At 41.2% G+C, this 15,808-nt stretch overlaps 3 protein-coding genes across 4 annotated transcripts in view; all 3 read left to right on the forward strand.

Moving 5' to 3' along the window:
- Positions 1–1,096: 1,096 nt before the first annotated feature.
- tlx1 (T cell leukemia homeobox 1) lies at positions 1,097–3,899 on the forward strand. Its single transcript, XM_030772738.1, has 3 exons — positions 1,097–1,565; positions 2,715–2,952; positions 3,689–3,899. The coding sequence occupies exons 1-3, from the start codon at positions 1,097–1,099 to the stop codon at positions 3,897–3,899; spliced, it is 918 nt and encodes a 305-aa protein (XP_030628598.1).
- A 3,549-nt stretch (positions 3,900–7,448) lies between these two features.
- sdhaf4 (succinate dehydrogenase complex assembly factor 4) lies at positions 7,449–9,277 on the forward strand. The gene is made up of 3 exons (XM_030771694.1): positions 7,449–7,580; positions 7,859–7,990; positions 8,396–9,277. Exons 1-3 carry the CDS (start codon positions 7,502–7,504, stop codon positions 8,503–8,505), a joined length of 321 nt encoding a protein of 106 aa, XP_030627554.1. The 5' UTR covers positions 7,449–7,501; the 3' UTR covers positions 8,506–9,277.
- A 714-nt stretch (positions 9,278–9,991) lies between these two features.
- The window catches only part of smap1 (small ArfGAP 1), a 90,555-nt gene continuing 84,738 nt past the window's right edge, over positions 9,992–15,808 (forward strand). For both annotated transcript variants that reach the window (XM_030770409.1, XM_030770410.1), the window contains exon 1: positions 9,992–10,255. In XM_030770409.1, the coding sequence (XP_030626269.1) occupies positions 10,138–10,255 (118 nt within the window). In that variant the 5' untranslated portion in view covers positions 9,992–10,137. The remainder of the gene's footprint in view (positions 10,256–15,808) is intronic.

Consider the following 15,808-nt stretch of genomic DNA (forward strand, 5'->3'; position numbering starts at 1 on the left):
TAGTAGAACGGTTGGTGATTTCTTTTTAAATTCTGTCTGCATACAATAAGATATACTATACCGCAGAATTATTGTCCTAAACATGTCCTGAATTTTGAAACAATTCGTTTCTAAGTGTCACATGTTTCCAGGTCTGTGTGGTAGCCATTTAACGTTTCATCGATCTACAGGGACACCCTCGCGAAGGTTCTTTTAAAGATAATTTCTTCATTTATCAATCAGAAAGAATAAATTGCAAATTATGACCGGTGAAAAATTGTTGCGTGCGATTTGATTTCACTGAGTTAGCTTGGGCTGTGACTCATCTTTAAGCTACGAAACATTTTACGTGTTAAAGACAAAAGTGTGCTATTTATTGACCAAACTAACATTGCTTCATATAAATGCAATGGTTAAGTTACAGGGTGTGATGTGTCTTCGCCAAAGTTAGAAGTTGCCTGTGCTATCCCTTGTTTTGTCTAATCACATGATAATCTATTTTTAAATCCTTTACAGGGTTCGTGTTTTCTTTTTCAGCTTTTTAACCCTTGACTCAAAAATATTAGCGTTTCGTGATACTTATGTTATTATCTTCACAAACAGTGTAAAGCCCCTGGAATACGTGTCTCCACTAAGTAAAAAATTTCTAACTGATCGCTTTGTCGGGGCGCGCGCCTCAGTTATTTCAAGAGTTGTTGCATTCCAGCGGGTTATCCAGTTTATTACCTCACATTCGGTTTTTAAATGAAGAGCGAATTGAAGCTTCATCTTTAGGGGGGAAAGTCAGTCTCTCTCATGGGCTCCCGTGAACGGACTCGTCGTGATTTCTGTAGCCAATTGGGTCCCAAAGCCTAAAATTGGAGGCTTAATCTTACCCAGCCTATTTGGCATTTTGATTGATGTCCCTGTGGCTCCGGTCGGCAGGCTCTCTATAAGCCGCAAAAAGGGGGCAGGAAAAAAAGAGACAATTGACTGTAGTTTAGCTCTACTCTTGCACACATATGCGCTCACTCCTATTAGATAACGAGTGAAGAGAGACCAAGCTACGTTTAAGAAGCCCGACCATAACACGGCGTGGAGGAGCCAAGGTTTTCAGGAGGGCTCGCACTACCGGACCATGGATCATATAGGAGCACATCTCCACCAGACCCACGCTGAGACTATAAGTTTTGGTATCGATCAGATCCTTAACAATGCGGATCAGGGAAGTTGCATGATTTCAAACCCCAGGATGCAAGACCTAGACTATGGCTTGGGGTGCATTGTCAGCAGTGCCTATAACACGATGACGGGCAACTACAACGGCACTAACTCTGGAGGATACAATGGAAACGCGTGCAACGTCGCCTCGCTGAACGGCTCGTACAATATGAACGTGGGGATGAACGTAAACGGGAATAACCTCAATGCATCGGGGGTGATCCGGGTGCCAGCACATCGACCGATGAATAGCGTTCACTCATCCGTACCCACAAGTGGAGCCACGGTGCCAAGTATGGGAGGCATGGCCACAATCAACAATCTCACGGGACTAACCTTTCCATGGATGGAGAGTAACAGAAGATATACCAAAGACAGATTTACTGGTAACTCAACTGATAATATTTGTGTAAAATACTTTGCGTCGAAACCGTAGGCTATATTAGCAATTTTCGTCGTTTCAATTTTTAACTTCAACAATCGAATATTGCTTGACCAGGAATGTAATGTAAAAATTAAAATTCCCGTGATACTTAATGTTTTTGAGTTGCCCCTCTCTGTAAACCTAGCCTGTACGTCATATGACATTTAAAAGCAACAAAACCACTAAACCACTAAAATTATGAATTTGTAATTTCATAAGTTATTTGATTGTCGCTTTTGTATTCTACGTACAAATAGTTTGATTATATAATATTTAAATATTTCTGCTTGGACATTTAGAAAATATATTAGACATTTTAAAAATATTTTAGACAGTTTTGTGGATAAATTTAGCTTATTTATCACAACTACTAGATTCGTATGTTTCTTATGTTGCGTATAAAGGTATTATACAGATATATCGCTAATGTATTCATCGCTCTGGAAATCTATTAATCATTATTAAAATAATGAAAATAATTTATACATAGTGATAATGTAAATTTGAGTCTGCCAACGGTAAAACACACAGAGCAGTGACTCAAAACAAATAGCAAAATGAACCGTCTGCTGTTTTTTTCTTTTTTTTCCTTGAGTCAAATTGTATTGAAGTTGGTCTGGACTATAATCTCTGAACGGAATAAATTACTTTTAAAAAATTAGTTGCAAACAGTTCAAGGCAACACCAAACTATTTGGCATGTGACGCCAGGGATGATTTACAGGGACATTAATTCTAGTTAGGGAAATCTTTGTAATAGAGTTTGGAAGAATGATGCCACGTGTTCATGTTATGAACGTGTATTTATCATTCTCTCAGCAAACAATGAAAAAATCACCAGCCCTGGCTATGTAGCTAGACTGTACACGCAAACGCCCATTTGCTAAGATTTTCTGCACATACTTGTGTTGAAAGGCGAAGTTTACGCTTGCTTGCCTGATGTCGTGTCTATCATTGCCTTTCACAACACAGTGACGATGTTGCTCGACATCTGAACTGTTTGTTGCTCTTTTATGCGGGCTAATATGCTCTTCCCTGCGTTAACGTTGCTTCGCTCTGCAGTTGTGTTGATTTCTGCTGCTTGCTTTCGCCCTGTCTGTCTCCCAATCCAGTGGCCCTCTCACCGTTCACTGTAACACGCCGTATAGGTCACCCATACCAGAACCGGACTCCCCCAAAGAAGAAAAAGCCCCGGACGTCTTTTACTCGGCTCCAGATATGTGAACTAGAGAAACGCTTCCACCGTCAGAAGTATTTGGCGTCGGCAGAAAGAGCGGCTCTGGCGAAAGCACTTAAAATGACTGATGCTCAAGTCAAAACATGGTTCCAGAACAGAAGAACAAAATGGAGGTGAGCTATGTTATCGCTTTTTGTAACTAGTAGCATAAAGATAAATTTTGCACTGGTTATTACGGCACATGGCCAAGTGTACTATAATGGCAATCACAGAAAACAAGCATAGCATGATACAGAGAAGTGATGTAAGCTGTAAACTGTAAGACTTTAATCTAAATTGGGTTGATTTTGTGAATGAAAGACTCACTGAACGCAAAATTAATTGAACACAAAATGATGAATTTAAATGATATTTTCACCAGTGAAATCTATCTATCTATCTATCTATCTATCTATCTATCTATCTATCTATCTATCTATCTATCTATCTATCTATCTATCTATCTGCCTTTTTGTTTATCTATCTGTCTGCCTGTCTCTCTGTCTATTTGGCTTTCAGACCCATAGACAATAATATTGCTCATGATTCATCGACTGATCCAGTTTCTGTTCAGTATTTTCGCGGATAAAACCAACAGGCTGGAACAAAGGCCTTGAAGACAGAAAACTAATGAAAACTAATCATATCCACTGAATGTGTTGATTTAGGCTGTCTCAGAACGTGTATGAAGAGCAAAAGCAAGCCTTTTTTCCTCAGGAAAGCGGAAGGGGGGAAATGTGATTTCCTTTGCAGCCAATGTTCAGAAGCGTAAATGTAGCTCTAATCAAAGAAAGTTGCAGTTTCTTTGACAGTTCAAACTACTGTGTAACTAATCTGAGTCGATATGTTCACATTTCATAACTACCAAAGGAGGCAGACTGCGGAGGAGAGGGAGGCCGAGAGGCAGCAAGCGAACCGAATTCTTATGCAACTCCAGCAGGAGGCCTTTCAAAAGACTATAAACCAACCTGTTGCTCCGGACCCAATCTGTCTACACAACAGCTCCTTATTCGCGCTCCAGAACCTGCAGCCGTGGACTGAGAACACTGCTAAAATGAGCACCGTGTCCTCTTGTGATTAAAAACCTGGACATTTCCTTTTTCTCAATGACATTTTATGATGGACGGATGAGAAAATCAAATAGCCTAATCTTAAACTCTACGCTTGAAACGAAACATTTTAAAGTGTAGGTATCAATATTTCTGTCGCCTAGCCCAGAGGACAAGACTACACTACGCAACAGAGCTAAGATGAGTTTATATTTAACAGGCTGAATCATTTGTTTTTTCGCCATGAGGACCATTCAAACTTATTTTCAAATGCACATGAACATTTTTATTATGGCTCCTATGGTCATTGTTATGGTCGCATTTGAGTGACAATTTCTGCTTTTATTCAACAATCTGGTTTGTTTTTACAGGGACGAAATTAGCCTGCTTCAAGCGGTGGACGCGTTTGTCTTTTAATTTAGTCCCGCTCTACTTAATCTTCTCGTGCAGTACAAGTGTTGGCCTATGTTTTATTCGATGTCCTTATGTTCAAACACAGACATATAGAGCCAAGTTCACACAATATAAGCTAGGAGCAGTACATCTGATTACACATTATAAACAAAACTTGTGGCACAGATGTACACTAAGAAAAATGTAATCGTTGTTTTTCAAGGTTACCAATGCGTATACAATAAGATACATGCAGTATTTACACGATATGGCTTGTTTTTTGTATTGGCTTCAAATACCGTACTCCAAGTGATGACTCAAACACATTTGTGTACGAATTGCTCTTTTACGCGTAGCCTGTATAACCAAGTGGGCCGAAAACTTTAGATTATTTTGCACTCATCTCTAGATCTTAAAGAAAACTAAAGCAAATTTAAAGATATAGCTAAACCCCGCGGAAAGGATCTCCTCCAGCGACACGTTTACTTTAAAATCTCCTGTCACGGCATAACTGATTTATTTTCACCTGCACCGGACATTTGACAACAGGCTGTGATAAACGCTTTCCCAAAACACCAACGATACGTGGAGTTTGTAAGGCCTCTGCTTATACAAGAGCTAATGTCAGATAGGCCTACTGTATGCTACAGTGGATCGCAATGGTGTGTAAATGACCAGCAGTCATGTTTGAAGCTCCTCTTTCAAAGCTGCACTGTAAATATGTTGACACAAAAATAATCACATTTTAAAACCGAAGTGGAAGCCCAGCAGTAAATGTTGGCTGGAAATACGGTGCACTGAGTCGCATTAGGCCGGAGAGGCATACTTTTTCTAGTAATACAACATTTTTCTCTGTGAGTACTTGCATATTTAACGGCAAAAGAGTGCACAGTATATTAAAAATAAGATTTATTCCACAACATTCTGGCGTTTCTTCATTACAGTAGATAATATATGTGCTTTTATTTTTTTTTAAACAAATCTCGAACATTTACAGATTATTTTCATAATTTTAATTTTGTGAAAAAATCTGAATTGTTTAACGAAAAGCAAATCACAATAGTTGTTCCTCTTGACTTTGTATCCGGTTTAGAAGACACGTCCATTTAAAAAATAATCAGTTTAGACTAAGGAAATATCCCGTCAAAGTGAAAGACTCCATTATTTGCTACTTGTCGATTGACTTCATGTTTTGCTTCCATAACAAAAGGCTAAATATCTACGTGTGCCATAATTACCATTATTAATTATATGTGAAGTTCAGGTATACGGTGTTATGATTTGGAAACGTTCTAACAAGCACGTGGGGACCTTTCGGGGAAAAAACATGAAGAAACTGAAGACAAAAAAAATCTTCAGCATGATTTCTTTCATTTCGATAATTTCATGCAATTATTTATCATGTTCTTTCATTTATAGCACTTCAGCAGTTGGCAAGGTGCCACGCAGCCTTTTCTTTTTCATAGTTTTTAAAATTGTGAATGACTTGATTTATAAGGCCGTTCTCCATGAAAACATTTTTCTACTATGAAATATGTATAAAAAAAATATGTATGTGTGTATATGTGTTTTATTGTGTGTAAATGTCATATCTCCCAAAGCTCTTAGAATCATGGATCAGCAAAACAAAGGGGGAAAAGTTTTTTTTTTCTCTCTCTCTCTCTCTCTCTCTTTATACTCAGCAGGAGTCATTACAGCAGAATATAAGCGATGTCATTTTTGGATGAATACCAGGCAGATACGTATGATGGATTTCCTCTCCGAGTGAGTGACATTTGTGGCTGTATGATGAATGTATGTCCTCTCAGATTGGAAGGGGAGTGCAATACTATGTTTGTAATATTAACCACGAGCAGATGTCAGAGTGTATCTGAAACTAACCAGCAGCTCTCTTTCATGACTGGTCCAGAGGAATGCAGTGTTAAGTTTCATCATTTCTTTCCAAATATTTCTAATGCGTTACACAAGTGTCAATCCAGAGTATCCGGAATATTAATACCTGAGAGACATTCTGTTCTGCAGTTTTCATTGGCTCTCATGTTAAAAGAGAAAACCAACCTGTTGCATTCTACGATTTCAAAAAACTATCCAAACGTTTTTCACATTAACTGCACAGCTATAAGGCCACTTTTTTTGCATCGCAAAGAACGTTGCCAGTTCATGCAAAGGCATGTTCATTTGTTTATGGAAATATGATGATGTCTTGTTTATGAAATCCAATGATTTGTTTTTCACTAACAGAAAGCACTATCAAATTAATACATTTTTTGTGAGGGTCAAAGGATTTCACTTCAATGTAATGTCAGTTCCTTGCTTTTTATGAAGGTCAAATGATTACAGGCACGTAGAAACATATCGTATGACAATAATGTCACTGTCATCAAGGATGTTATTCAATCAAAGACATAAATACACACATAAATGTACTTCAGTCCCGTCCATTTTCTACTGTTTTGTTCACTCGCTATAAAACAATAGATGATGTATATTTTTGCGACATTGCTTTTTTATTACATTCACAGCTTTGATATTGTACATCCACGCACAACTACACACACACACACACACACACACACACCCACACGTATAGGTTTGTCACGTATAATACAGATCATAACTAATAGTTTCATAAATTACAATGGAATCCTGTAGAAATGTAAATCGTCTTAGACTGTTTTCTGTAAGCCCCTGCATCCCCCCTAAACACAGCATGTTATCGTGTACTCAATTATGAACTTCATTCTCAATTAATTATTCATCTGAAAAATATGTACATGCACAGATAACGAAAAATCTATGAGAACATGTAAATATTTCTAATAAATGATGAATAATTTTGTATTTGACAACGGTGTCTTGGCAATAAACTATTTCTGTCAAAGGGTTTTCTAAGGCTGTAACACTGCACAGGACTTACGCTAGAAATTCTAAAAAAAAAAAAAAAAAATACGTGGTTTTAATAAAAGACGATCTATCAACAAATTGTTATTTTAGAAACGGACGGGTACCGGCATTCGGCTGCTGGCCACGCACCGCACACGGGCTCTACATAAAGCATTTCCTCTTCCGCTTGCACATTTGATACGTAGTTGTAACACCCTTCAATACATCCGTGTCGCTCCCTGATGACGCTTTACGTCATTTTTAGTTGCCAAAACACAAGTGACTTGTGTAACTGTTAGCTAAAGCCTTTGAACGAAACAGGGTAAAGGAAAGCAGAACTGTTTGTCGTCCGGACAAAATGTCTCTTCTGCGCGTTTTTTCATTTGCTGGCAAGACTGCCAAAAACCGAGGATTGCTTGTAGAATCTGTACTTACAGGTGAGTGGAGTTAAACAGCACAATCATATCGGATGCCCTGTGTTGATATCGGTTCTCCAGAACGCAGTCTTTTGTAATTAACCTAATGTGGAGCAAGCTAAAATGAGTCCAAAATTTCGATGTAGCTGCGTTGCAGTAGTAGTAAGTTAGTGTCGTTTTTATATTACTTTGTTGTCTTGCAAGTCTGTCTTACACTTTCGAAAAACTTTGTCTAATCGTCACTTCACACATGCACAACGTTTCGCATAGTCTAACCAGGCGTTTCACATCATTTGAAGCTTGCTCTAGGACGGCAGGGTACGCGGCAAGCGGCGTGACCAAGGATAAAGAACCGCTAAGGAAGGCGAAAACACCACAGGGCCGCTTCGACATGGATGAGAAAGACACTAAAAATAAAGACGTGCTTGAAAGTAGGAAAACTCAGCCTTTGTTTCTGATTTCATTTACATAGTTTCCAGTGAATATGTGTAACTTATACATCTGTAGTATCCAGGAAAATATCGTTTAATTTGTTGTAGTTTTTAAAATATATATTTATATATCTTTAACTCTTTTCTGTAAAGGTATAAGTCAGTACCTACAGACATTGGTTGAAGTCAAACCAAAAGCAAGGAAGATCTATGCTAAAGATCCGGATAATCTGACAGGGCAGTTTGTAAGCGGTTAATATATTTATGTATCTGTATCACCGTTGACAGATAATTTTCAAAAGAATACTTCTGCACTGATAAATGACGGTTTTGACGTTGAAGACAACGGTACACATAGACGACGCGCAATCAGTGCCTACAGCTATTGATTGTTTTCTTTAACAGAGTTCCCGGATGATGTTAACCCGGAGACAAAGGAGAAAGGGGGACCCAGGGGGCCAGAGCCGACGCGATACGGGGATTGGGAGAGGAAAGGCCGCTGCATTGACTTTTAGGTCACCTGTAGTTCCTAAATAAGTGATTCATGTGAATAACTAGTCTGTTGTCCTCAGGAGCAGACTTCTTGTATCTCACTGGAGAATGTGACTAAGACTATGTAAACACTTTAAGAGGAAATGTAATTAGAAATGTAATTAGCTGTTCTTTATAAGACAAGCAATGCTTGCGCTTGACTTCTGGTGGTGACTTTGCACGATATGGTTGAAAAACTACTCATTGCAAAGTGTTTGCGTTGACAGTGTCACTCCGTCATTCCCTCTTCATTTATTTAGTGTCAAACAAATGAAGAAATACAAGCGAAAATCCATTGAACAATGCCTACATTTTTCCATGGGTCATTAATTTATTTCATGTTTACTCAAGAGAGTCAGAGTGATGTTTGAACGAGTAGGCATTTTACCATTTTATTGATCATAGTAATAGTAACAGTTCTCATTAGTGTTCTACTTCATAGTGACATTGCCTTATTAATCAAGAGAATCAATGACAATACTGACGATGACTCTTTGTGACACCAATGTTATTCCTGTTTGAATTTGCCTCAGCACATAGAACACCGTGAGAGCATCTGTACATTTAGCATAAAAAGAATACAGAGGAAAGTAGGAATGTTTAGAATGGACCCAGTCATTCATAGACTTCATACTCTTTTACTTGACCAAGGTCTGCTACTTGTGACATATTCTAATGCCATGATATTTACACTTTGCTCCAAAATAATCTCCTTTTTCTTGAGTGCAATAAAAGGATGAACCTTGAGCACTAAAATGCTGTTTGGTAAATTAGTGTTTGAGTTCAAATGCAGCAAAAGACGTCGTCTACAGGTGGCGCTGTTGTATCGTGTATGTACCACTATGAGAATGTGTTGTCATTGAAGTAGAGATCGTGTTCAAAGCGTTGGATTTCTGTTTGGCACAAAATAAGAATAAAAGAAACGTCCAACGACTTCGAGGTTTCCTTTTCTTCAACACATTAAACCATTAATTTTTTTCTTATCACATTACTCTTATTGATTTGTTGATCTTTACTGTTCTTGCTTGTCGTTTCCATTATCTGTTTGGCCTCTGATATGTCCTGGTGAGTGACAACGTGTTTTAACGTTAAAATTTCAGCGCATTGTGTAAGACGGACAGTCAGTAGGGATATCCATGGATGGTGTATACAAGAGCAGTGTTCTTGAGAATGAACCGTCCTCTACGTCAGACACGTGAAACCGGTTTTACCAAACAGTGATACATGCGCGTCACATCGCGCAATGACGCAAAACATAAGGATGAGAAAGTGAACCGAGAACGTGAGAAACTCATTCACACCTGTGCAAAAAAAATACGAGTTAACTACAAGAGCACAAACAATAAGACAACGATCTGGTTACATGAATAAAATGTGTATTATTACATTTGGAGTGATGTTTTCATTAGTTATTTAATGTTTTGTCATCCAGTCATCACTTCCGCTTCCGGGTACCTCTGTCTTTCTGCCATATCCAGCTTACCCCTTCGGCTCACGGCTGTATGCTTCTACAGGGGATGGTCTTCCGTTTAACGCGAATAAACTGAGTTGAGTTAATTAGGATACGGTTGGGTATTTTGTTAAGACTAGTAGCTGTCACAACAAAACAGGTAAACATGACGACGCGATCGGAAAGGGAGAAGGCTCAGAAACTCAACGAACAGCATCAGGCCATCCTCGCCAAAATGCTAAGGGAAGAGGATAACAAATACTGCGCCGACTGTGAGGCGAAAGGTAAGCCGATGAAGCCTTGTCATGTTTTCGTCGCTATCGGTAAAGCCCACTTCATAAAACCAACTTACTTTTCAGGGAATATTTCTATTATTCGTCAAAATCACGGCTTATTTCTGTCTACCCGGCTAAGCAGTGGCTAACCGGCTAACACCCGTCATCACAGTTTCATTTATACGTCGTGAAGTCCGGTCCCTGTTCGCTCGTTATCGTATCTAGCTTGATCGCTACCTGGAGAGGAAATCGCCCGGCTTTGGGTCGTATGTCCTTGAATCCCTAATTAATGTATGAGTGGAAAACATGCTGTCCGGGTAATTTGGATTACAGCTCCTGTCAGTTCTGATTAGTTTAGAGCGCGAGAGTGTCAGTCGATCAGCTCGCTTGGAATTTTGCCACCTGATAACTGGGAGTACTCCGGACTATAGTCAACCTCTTCCCCTAACTTCGTCTGAAACCAACCGCATATTCTACATGGCAACAGTCTGATCCGATTCGTCATGAAGTTCTGAAGGCGGCATGACATAAATTGGGGTGTCTGGTAGTCCAAACACAGCGTACCTGGTTAAATCCTAAATCTTTCCTCCATTTGACAAACTGGGTTTTTTTTTTCCAATTAGATGTCGTTATACTTGTATTAACATATACATTCAATGAGTCTGGACAGTGAAGCTGCCTGTGGGCTTCATGGAATTCCCCCAAAATTTGAACGGTTTAGGTGTATTTTAGCGTCAGTGCAAATAGCGATTCATAATATCATTAGTGACTGATCTTGTATAGTGTGACTGGAGCACATATGTCGACCACATGTGTGATTGAATTAGATAGCATCATGATGAACTGCATATAAAAGCGTTTGTGTGTAATCTGATTCAGATTGAGCAGACAGATTCCAGTGATTATGTACTGCTGATTACACACTCAAAACGCAACATTTTCACTGCCTGTTTGTTTGGATTTACATCTGCTGTACATACCTATGCCTAAAGATCACTGAAAAGGAATGGAGGACAGTTGTAGGTTGTCGTGGTTACAGTAGGGATCGGGTAACCCCTTTTGAGTCGAGTCTACTGTGATTCTCCTCATCAGTCCAGGCACAGCCGGTTACTTCTTTTGGTCGTGTGTTGTCAGTGCTGTGATAGGTTTGTGAATGCATCGCTGTTGATTGTTGTGTGATTTGAGAAAATGCTGATTGGACCTTGCTCTGTGAGCTGAGTGTGCGTGCGTGTGTGTGTGTTTGGGGGGTTGTTGTTTGTTGGCTGGCTGGCTTCACCCACAGGGCTGAGTGATCCGCACTATATAGTCATATGATCACACTGCTGATTAATATTTAGTCCTCATAACACAAACTGTATGTATGCATGCAAGAGCAAGAATGTCATGCGATGTATGATTACTGAATTCTGTAGGAATGGTATAGACCAGTCAACATATGTTGGTCCTTCTCCAGTTCTGTGATTCTGTAATGGGAGGTCTTTTTCCTGATTTAAAACGCTGAGACTCCTGTATGTGTCCCTCATTTTACTGCCCTTCACTGCATGGTGTGATTATGGCTTTTTATCAGCAATGCCCCCCCCCCCCCCCCTTCCCCTGGTGAATCCTGATTAATGGCAAAGGGACAGTTTCATGGTGAGACTTATCATGCGCAGCCATACCCTCAAACCTCTCTGGCCCAGCACACGCACAGAGACGCCGGCTCCAGATATTCCCAAAGACGTCCATAGTCTCTTTATCCCCCTTTCTTCTCCTCTCACTCCACTCCCACACCTCTCTCTCCCTCTCTCTCTCTCTCTCTCTCTCTCTCTCTCTCTCCCTCTCACTCTCTCATTCTCTCTCTCTCTCTCTCTCTCTCTCTCTCTCTCTCTCTGCGTCTCTGTCACAGTCTGTCAGTGCAGTTGGCTGTGGAGTAGGAGTGATTAATTTTGGCTTTGTTTCAGACTTTTAGCTCCTACACTCACACATCTCTCTTTCTGTTAATCTCCTTAGGAATGAGAATCACACTTCTTACACCGTAGCCTGCTTTGGGCTTTTCCCCTTGTTCACTGCTGCCATTGTATTGTGTAGTTCTCCTGCACTTTTTTGTGTGTGTGTGTGTGCATGTGGGCACATTTGTTTGTGTTTCTGAGATTATGAGAAGGAAGGCAAACTGGAGCATTCAAATCTCTGTTTTATTACGGAAGTTCTCTTACGATAGTATTTGTTTAGTTTGACCAACCCTGTCGGAGGCGTGAGGAGTAGCGACGGAGGTGGTTATTTGAGACGGAGGAGCCGATGTGCAGTTCGCTCTCCCGTTCTGCTTCCCTTCCACGTCACACTCCCGCTTCAAGGCTCCGGTTTCCGCCCTCAGCAGTTTCCATCGTGGTCATGTTTAAAAAACCTCTCCTCTCTGGTGTCCCCTGCACTGGTACCACGCCCGAGCGCCTACATTGTCCTGCTCAGCCGGCATCTCACTGGCCCATAATGACTCAGTCACACAGCCACGGCAGCACACGCTGTCTGGAAGCACAGAACACGTCTGAAGGTGGAGTAGACCTGGGTCTAGCTGCCTCAGTAATATAGATGCCATATAGATGTATATTTAGTGTTGTGTGTAAACATGTTACCTTTGATTTGTTTTCCTCTGTCTGTGGTGTTTTGGTAACTTGTAGCGGGGTAGACAGTTTGGCATGCACAGTGAGAGAGCAAGAGAGAGAGAGATTGAACTTGTAGCAGTCAGAGGCTGGATGTGTCTCCGGTCGTGTCTCCGATCGTGTCTCCGATCGTGTCTCCGGTCGTGTCTCCGGTCGTGTCTCCGGTCGTGTCTCCGGTCGTGTCTCTGGACGTGTCTCTGGTCGTGTCTCTGGACGTGTCTCCGGTCGTGTCTCTTGACGTGTCTCTGGTCGTGTCTCTGGATGTGTCTCTTGACGTGTCTCTGGTTGTTGCACTGGACGTGTCTCTGGTTGTTGCACTGGACGTGTCTCTGGTTGTTGCATTGGATGTGTCTCTGGTCGTATCTCTGGTTGTGTCCTTGATTTTGTCCCTGGTTGGGGTGTGCGATATTGACAAAAAATGATATCCCGATATTTTCTGGGATTTTGTTGATAACGATAAGTAGACGATATTTTGCATCCTTCAAAAATGTATTTGTAAAAGTCTTATAACGTACTAGCTTGCTCTTGTTAATAGGATATTAATCGTTAATAAGGATATTACTTACCTGTTTCAAGCGGTTTCCCATGTTTGATGTTGTTGAATGATAAGCAGATTCTTACATACAGAATTTGCATTTAGCTTTGTTGGCGTTTACCAACCACTCTACCTCTCTCATCGGTTAACCACCAGTGCATGTTGTCACGTGGTTATTTTTTTAGGAAGTGTGCCAGCTGGTCCTGCTACAATATAAAAATATATTTATGATTCCCCTTATTTATAGTTCCTCAGTGAAATATTATCCCTGTGCATTTCTGTAAGCTTCTATCTGTTTTATCCTGTTATTGTAATGTACTCTGTCTGACCAAAAAAAAACGACTGCTCGACTTGAAGAGTGTCAGTCGACTGACGGATCTCGGACAGATGGTTTGACTCGTCGCCCCTCGGGGGGGGGGGGGGACAGCCCTATCTGGATGGGTCGGTGGATGTGGCTCTGGTGGTCGCTGTGATGGGAGCTGGCAGGAGGGTCCTGTTCAGTCTGATATGGTTGAGTGGAGGGATTTTGTTCTGCTCTTCCTCACGGGCAACTGTGTCAGTGTACCAAGCTCTTTACTGCTACTACAGTTCTCCCTCTCTCTCTCTCTCTCTCTCTCTCTCTCTCTCACCCTCTCACCCCTCACGTAAACACACACACACACACACACTCTCTCTCTCTCTCTCTCTCTCCCTCTCCCTCTCTCTCTCTCTCTCTCACAAACTCACACCCACAGACAAACCTCTGATGCTGTCATGTGTGTTTACGCACTCTTTCTCTCTCTCTCTCACACACACACACACACACACACACACACACACACATACACATGCGCGAGCGCTGGAGTAGAATCTTTTGCCCAGGTCACATATTAATCTGTTAATCAAAAGGAATGATTGACAGCAGGTTATCTTAATCTGACAGTTGTGGGTTTTGCTTTATTCTCTCTTCACATAAACATTCTGACTAACTGTTTGAAATAGGCCAAGTCTGATACGCACTTTCTCTGTTTACTATGTAATGTTTACTATTCCTGGCCTTGGAAGGTTTGTCCTTGCCCTGTGAGTACTGCCTTACCCTGACCCTGTGTGTGTATGTGTGTGTGTGTATGTCTGACTCATCAGTTACATCACAGGAGCTTTCAGCCTAGGGCAGACTCCACCCATGTGACACGCCGGTTGCCTAGTGATGAGCACAAACCCTCTGTGTGTGTCAGTTCTGTTAGCTGTGAGGAGGAGAGTTAAGTGACTGAACATGTGTGTATGTCCTGTGTGTGTGTGTGTGCGCGCATGCGTGCATGCACACATGTATGACTGTGTGTGTATGTGTGTGTATGTGCAGCACTGTGTGTGTGTGTGTGTGTGTGTGTGTGTGTGTGGCTCTATGTGTGTGTGTGTGCGTGCGTGCATGGACACAATTATGACTGTGTGTATGTGTGTGCATGTATGGCTGTGTGTGTATGTGTAGCACTGTGTGTGTGTGTGTGTCTGTGTGTCTGTGTGTGTGTGTGTGTGTGCGCGCGCGCGCGCATGCATGTGTAACTTTGTGTGTGTATGTGTATGCATGTATGGCTGTTTGTGTATGTGTAGCACTGTGTGTGTGTGTGTGCGCGTATGCATGCATGTGTAACTGTGTGTGCGTATGTGTATGCATGTATGGCTGTTTGTGTATGTGTACCACTGTGCGCATGCGTGTGTGGGTGTGTGTGAGCGGCTGTGCGTGTGTGCGTGCGCGCGTGTGTGTGAGGCTCTGTATGTGTGTTTGTGTTTGCTGATGAGAAGAGCCCTTGTAAAGCAGAGCGGGGTTTTGCTGATGGTAATTCAGCAGAAGCAGAGATGTGTTGTTTTAGATAGAGGAGAGGATGCACTTGAGGCATCAGCTTTGCATAATGACTGAATATTTATGGCTAAAATGAATTTTCCCATGAATGTGTTTCAGGCCAGCCTCTCAGACCATCACCGGGCATATTATAAGACAGAGCGGGTTTACATCACGGTGGTGAAATCGTTCGTCTCTTTAAAACTGCTCTAGTTTGGCTAAAATGAAGTCCTAGCAATGCAAAATCAATTCAGCCTGTTCTATCCTCCTGTGTGTTTCTCATCCCAAATTGAAAAACTTTTTTTTTTTTTTAAACTCTGTTTATTGTTTTGGTAAAACACAGCGCTTTAATGCTATGCTACGCAATGCATCACACATGTGTCTCTTTGCAGTGGTCCATGCTTTGATTCACTGTGGAGAAAACATTCTCTTCCTGTTTTGGGTGAGGAGATTTCTGCATGATTATGCCCTCCGGTGCAATGCCAGTTACCGTCACCATCCTGTTTCTCCTTAAATGCTCAGCTAAGCCAGGGTGGACCAGGGCTGGGCTTTTAGGGACATCTGATGGTTTTTAGTTG

The sequence above is a fragment of the Chanos chanos genome, chromosome 4 (assembly GCF_902362185.1).
Source record: "Chanos chanos chromosome 4, fChaCha1.1, whole genome shotgun sequence".
NCBI lineage: Eukaryota > Metazoa > Chordata > Actinopteri > Gonorynchiformes > Chanidae > Chanos > Chanos chanos.